We start from the raw sequence: 6,256 nt of genomic DNA, 5'->3' as shown, positions 1-6,256 counted from the left end.
AAAAGTACTTGTGGGCCAAGAAAAATCAACCAAATAAACGTGTCCACGTTATTATTTAATTGAAGAAAATTCATGTTTATTTTTATTATCAAAACAATAAAAAAATAATTTTGCTGTATTAAATCAGCTAGTTTTTAAATTTGGGCTGAACAAATTAGATCTCAGTTATAAAAACAGGATTTGAGTTATTTACTTTCAAAATGTTTAGTTGAGTTTAATAAATTGAATAAAAGTCAAATTTTGTGCCCCAAAGTCAGCCTGGCTCTACTTATTGCACAAGCTTCACTGTAAAAACATGAATACTTTGTGCAGTATTTACCATTTTCCATTCCGAATTATGTAAATAATTTTTAATGTAGATTAAAATAAAGTTTAAGCAAATTTGTATTGTTTTTTTAACTACTGTTGAGGACCACAAAAAATCAGTCGAAGGGCCACAAATGGCCCCTGCGGCACCTTTTGGACACCCCTGATTTAGAAGAACAAATTTCCCATCCCAATACTCCAATATCGAGTAAAATCTCCCAAATACGGCAGCAAAGCAAAGGCTTTTGATTGTCTTTTCAGAATATTTAAGAACTATATTTAAAAACACAAATTATGACTGTTTTTACTACAAACATAGTTCATGTTTTTGCTCATTAAGCTGCTGGAAATATTCGCATTGAGGTGAAAATTATGGTCAGGTTTCTAGTTTGAATTAGTTTCCATATTAATATTTTAGCAAAAGATATGAACCCAAAGCTTCAAATATATTTTGACGCTTACAAAACTTTGATATAATTCTCTATATTGCATGAAGGAAATATAATTGTTACATTTAAAATTAAGGTGATCAGAAATCTATGAAGTGATTATGAATATTTTTCATGCTACATCCATAAACAGTAGCTTCTCAACACTTTGGCTTTTGCACTGCAAAAACACAAAATCTTTAAAGTATTTKTGTCTAGTTTCTTAGTACACTTGAAATAAGACAAAACTTAGCTTGTTTTAACTAAAYAATTCCTTAATATKGATGAAAAACTACRAGTTACASTGGCGGATTATTTCAMTTATAATACTTTCTTTCTGTTATCCTTGTAGCTTTGGAAAACTTTGGAACTTTGGAAAAATGTCGTTATAAGTGAAAGAATCGCTCAGTGGGACTGGAACTGGGTTGCTAGGTGACGRGCTGGGCTTGGCTGGCGTTGCTAGGTGACGGGCTGAGCTTGGCTGGCGTTGCTAGGTGACGGGCCGGGCTTGGCTGGCGTTGCTAGGTAACGGTACTTTGCTACAAGTGAAACAATCTGCCAGTGGAACTAGAACTTTTTCATCAATATCAAGGAATCGTTTAGTTAAATAAGCTCCCGTTTCTTGCTGATAAGTCACTTATAAGTTAGTTTTGTCTTATTTTTAGTTTACCAAGATATTTACACTGGAAACTAGACCAAAATTACCTGGTAAAATTATTGGGGTTTTTTGCAGTGTGATGATGAAACGCAGGGCGGGGGAAGGTAGAATTACAATAAATATTTTCACCTCCTATATAAGGATTTTAGAGTGTAGGAAGAGAAAATGAGGATGCGGAGGGATGAAAAATGTAAAAAAAGACAAAGAAACTCTAAAAATACCCGATGCCATGTGGAATGACAGACAGAAAGACAGACAGGGAGTTAGATCAAGATTTTTGTCCCAAAAACATGCTCTTAAAGCTACAGCGTGCAAAAGTCTGCCTCTTGGTGACAATATTATCATTACAAACCGATACATGAATGCATTACTCTTTGTTAATATGAAAACAACAACGACAACAACAATAAGAAGAACAGTAGTGAAATAAATCAGATCATGGTGCAAGTTGCCTTGATTTGAACCAACTCCTTAAACATTAAGGAACCAAGCTGAAGGAAGATCCACCCGGAGGCTGCCGGACCGACCCGAGGTCCTCCCGCTGCAGGAAGGAGCCGTCCCAGACAGTCCCGGCCGCCCGCCGACATCGTGTGCTTGTGTGGAAACACGTGTGTGCAGCAATGCAAAACAGAGGAAGCAGGCTGATAGTAGAAAAAAATAAAATCAAGTGGGAAGTGCAGAGACAGCAATGTGTGTGCATGGATGTGTGTGTTTGTTCAGAGTCGCTCCTTGGTGGTCACCCAGATGTACGGACCCGACTGCTCCTCGATGATTTGCTTCACCTGCGAGTAAATCTCCTCTAAAGAAGAGCCGTGGACTATTGCTGCAGGAGAGACGAACACAGAGAGATCAGTGGGTTACAAACAAAGTACAGGTTGTTTCTGAGCAGGAAGGAGCAGAAAATAAATAAAATAAATCACTAAACATGTTCTCCCTATTTTTTGAACAAAGTAATTCTTAGATAATGAAATTTTAGTCAGTTCTTCCTATTTTGTTTTATGGTTTCTTGTGACTTTAAATCCACGCCCCGCCCCCCAAACTCAAAGTTTACACTCGCATGTAAAAATAACTTGCAATCAAATGCGCAATTATACAACCATACATCTTTGAAAAGCAGAAGTGGAGCCTACTGCACAACCAACAAAAGTGCAGCATGTAGTTTCTGAACAGCAAGTCAAGAAAGAACACTTGTCTTTTCCAGCAGCCATTGCACAGCACATACAGCGGTAAAACCAGCTGACAAAATGTTATGGAGATCAACTGGGGTTGCTAGGTAACAACGCAGTGCCCACTGAATGTAACTCTACAATCGGTTACATCAACCAAACGAAAAGGCAAATGCAGAAAGGAATAAATTCAGGGAAAAGATGAGAAAAATTACAAGTCTTAAATAAAAAGTCATATTCATATTATTGTTTTTTATGTGTGTGTGTAAGTTGACTAACCGGTGAAGAACTCTGCAAACTCCTGCTCCAGTTTGATGCCTCTGTCGAAGGCCTTCCTCGCCTGTTCCTCTGTCAAACGCTTGTTCATCTCTCTGCAGAGAGCAAACGTTGAAAACATGATTTTACTTTTACGTGTAGGCGTCGAACTAAACTCAACCTGAGGTTGTAAACAAGAAGGAATGTGGTGCAGAAAATCTGCAGTATATTTCTATACAGAAAAACATATTGTGAAAATTTTCAAAATGCTAATAAATAGATTCATAAACACACAAACAAAGGATGTTGCATCTATAATTTCAGTATGTTTTAGTTTTATAAATGTAATCCACGGCACAGTTCCAGTTAGTTAATTATTGTTCGTATTTATTTCATTCTACAAAAAATGTTTTCTAAAATTTCAGTTGTTATATTATTAGTTTTAGTAAACTACAATAAGTACAATAAGTAAGGTGGAATCAAGTGACTCTCTCACCCTCTGGTTACCTAGCAACAACCTTCTAAGTATCTTATGGTTACCTAACAACGACTTATGGTTACCTAGCAACAACCTTCTGAGTAACTCATGGTTACCTAAGAATGACTTATGGTTACCTAGCAAAAACCTTCTGAGTAACTCATGGTTACCTAGCAACGACTTATGGTTACCTAGCAATGACTTATGGTTACCAAGCAACGACTTATGGTTACCTAGCAATGACTTATGGTTACCTAGCAACGACTTATGGTTACCTAGCAATGAACTAATGATTTAGTAACTTGCCCAGCAGCACTTTAAGGTTTCCCTTTATTGCGTAAAAATAAAAAAACAACAGCGTGGAATGAAAACTGGATGAAACAGGAAAGGTCGTGTCACCAGTTTTGAATATTTCTGACATTTAAAACAGAAATGCCACCAATTGTTATGCTGTGATGCATTTTTCAGCCGTATCGTCCAGTCCTAACTAAAACAAAACACTTTCTCTGTTAAAAAAACAAAAGCGTAAAAGCGTCGTCATTCAGTGCCTCTGCTACTCACAGGATGTTGTCGACATTTCGTGGTCTAAGGAGGATGGCGATGGGGTAGAGGCCCGCCATCTGGAGACGCTTTATGGCATTCCCAGAAACATCCAGGATGCAGTGTTTCCCCTGCAGGGGAGCAAGAGTCCGACAATCAGCCGCCTTCACGGCGCCCCTCCTGCCGGCGCGCGGCCAGCGGGCCTCACCTTGTCGGCGACCTCTCTGACAGACTGTATGCTGGTCCCGTAGAGGTGGTTGTTGTACTGCCCCGCCTCGATGAACTTGTGTTCCTGAATCTCTCGCTCCATCAGCTCTCTCGAGGACATGAAGTGATAATCTCTGCCGTCCACCTCGTAGTCTCTCCGTGGCCGTGTTGTGTCTAACGGGATTCACACAGATTCAGATCAGGCAAAAATATAAAAGTTACGCTGCACAAACACAAAATCTAAATTATATTTTGTCAGGTTTCTAGTGTGAATATCTTTTACATTTGAGAAAAGATACAAAATAATTCCTCAATACTGTTTTAAAAAACTAGTTCTACTGGCAGATTTTTACGTTTATTACAAAACATTTTTTCCACGTTAAAACTAAAAGCTGAACTAAGACTTTTCCCTCTATATTAAGAGATTATTGACTTAAAACAAATCAAGAAACTCACGTGGGACGCAGGACCCAAACTTTTCAGGAAACTCAGAGATGAGGTCATCATTGACGCGATCCTTCATTGGTCCGAGCACGATGACTGGCCGCGTGTAATTAACTGGGAAAAGTGAAAAGAAGGACGTTTGTTTGATTTCAAAAAGGAAAACGGGCTGAATCTGACAAAATCTTTATCATTTCACAAAATAAATTCACTCACTGCTGATGTTTTATGAAATAAAATTTAGTCGTTATAACCAAAAAATTATACTTTAAAAACTCTAAGTGTAAAAATACAAGAGAGATCAATGTAACCGGACCAAGAAAACGTTTTACACTTTAATCCGATCCTGCAGCTTCAATAATTTTAACTAAACAGAGAAGTAATGAAATCTTAAATCGCTGTACAGCCAAAACTTAAAAGTTGTTTTGCACATTATTAAATCAAATAAATCCAGTTTGAAAATTATTTTGGGCTCGGAAGAAAAAAAGATGTTCAATCTATTCTCATTTCTTTTAATTTGTTTTCTTATTAAAAGAAAACAAATTCTTTGTTTTCTTTTCTTCAAAGAATATTCTTTTATTCTTTGTTTTCTAATTTATTAGTTAACTAATTTAACTAATAAATTAGTTAAAATCCAATTGAGTTTTCTGTTTCTGTGTAAAAGAAAAATCGAAATATTCTCTTGTACAATAAGCTAAAATAAATTATTGAAGACACAAATAGTATTATAGTAGAAAAATGTAAAATGAGACGATTCTTTGCATATTTGTAGCATCGTCTGAGTTCCCGACTGGAAGCTGTTTGGGGGAAAAGCACCTCAAATGCTGTCAGGTGATTTAATGATTCATATTTTATAGAAATAACTGAAAAAGTTGAGTAAAAAGTAAAAATAAGAGTAATTTACGTGCCTTCCTGCTGCACAACAGGTTGGTATGTAAGGAGGATCTCCTCCTGGCCAGCTGTTCAAACAGAAACAAATACTTTAAAGGCTTAATGATCACATTTTTGACACCACACCAAACTCCTACCCACTTCTACGTTTGGAAAGAAAACTTCTCCAGCAGCTCTGGAAAAGTAGAGAAATAAAATAGGACTTGCACACAAAACAAACCCACATGCACATAATTAACGCACACAGAGAAACACACACCCACGGACAGACGGCATGGAAAACACAAGAGGATGTAGAGCGAGGCGCAGCGGAGAAATGGAGGACAGAGGAGGATCTACACTTACAGGAACTACTCTCACTATCACTGGTGCCAGAGGTTACCAGCGCTGGAAGGACAAGACAGGTCAGAGTCAACACACACACATCCACACACACAATTACACACACACACACACACACACACACACACACACACACACACACACACACACACACACACACAATTACACACACACACACACCTCACAGGAACACAAACACCCCTACACGAATAAAATGTCTTATATTTAGTCATCAGTCTTCTGGACGCACAACCATTTTAAAGCCAAAATTAAGCAGCTGTTTTTCTCTGTTGTAAATAGTGACACTGCAAAAACACAAAATCTTACTCAGTATTTTGGTCTAGTTACTAGAGAAAATGTCTTGGTACACTTGAAATAAGTCAAAACAAACACATAAGTAACTTCTCAGCATAGGAGTTCTAGTTCCACTGGCAGCACTGTTACCTAGCAACCCCAGCCCGTTACCGAGCAACCCCAGCCAAGCCCGGCCCGTTACCTAGCAACCCAGTGTACTTTCACTGGAAGATTCTTTCACTTATAACAA

At 37.8% G+C, this 6,256-nt stretch overlaps 1 protein-coding gene across 12 annotated transcripts in view; it reads right to left on the bottom strand.

The window, feature by feature from the left end:
* Nucleotides 1–1,457: 1,457 nt before the first annotated feature.
* Nucleotides 1,458–6,256, bottom strand: part of LOC103463088 (discs large homolog 1-like protein) — a 119,043-nt gene continuing 114,244 nt past the window's right edge. For 11 of the 12 annotated variants that reach the window (XM_017304455.1, XM_017304456.1, XM_008406246.2 and 8 more), the window contains 7 exons: nucleotides 5,716–5,757; nucleotides 5,388–5,438; nucleotides 4,495–4,596; nucleotides 4,040–4,212; nucleotides 3,853–3,962; nucleotides 2,838–2,929; nucleotides 1,458–2,215 (listed from right to left, as the gene is read on the bottom strand). In XM_017304455.1, coding sequence (XP_017159944.1) covers nucleotides 2,109–2,215; nucleotides 2,838–2,929; nucleotides 3,853–3,962; nucleotides 4,040–4,212; nucleotides 4,495–4,596; nucleotides 5,388–5,438; nucleotides 5,716–5,757 — 677 coding nt within the window. In that variant the 3' untranslated portion in view covers nucleotides 1,458–2,108. The remainder of the gene's footprint in view (nucleotides 2,216–2,837; nucleotides 2,930–3,852; nucleotides 3,963–4,039; nucleotides 4,213–4,494; nucleotides 4,597–5,387; nucleotides 5,439–5,715; nucleotides 5,758–6,256) is intronic. The other variant, XM_017304454.1, reaches the window with a different exon arrangement.

Source organism: Poecilia reticulata, linkage group LG4 (assembly GCF_000633615.1).
Source record: "Poecilia reticulata strain Guanapo linkage group LG4, Guppy_female_1.0+MT, whole genome shotgun sequence".
Lineage (NCBI taxonomy): Eukaryota > Metazoa > Chordata > Actinopteri > Cyprinodontiformes > Poeciliidae > Poecilia > Poecilia reticulata.
This window is presented reverse-complemented; position numbering and strand designations above follow the sequence as displayed.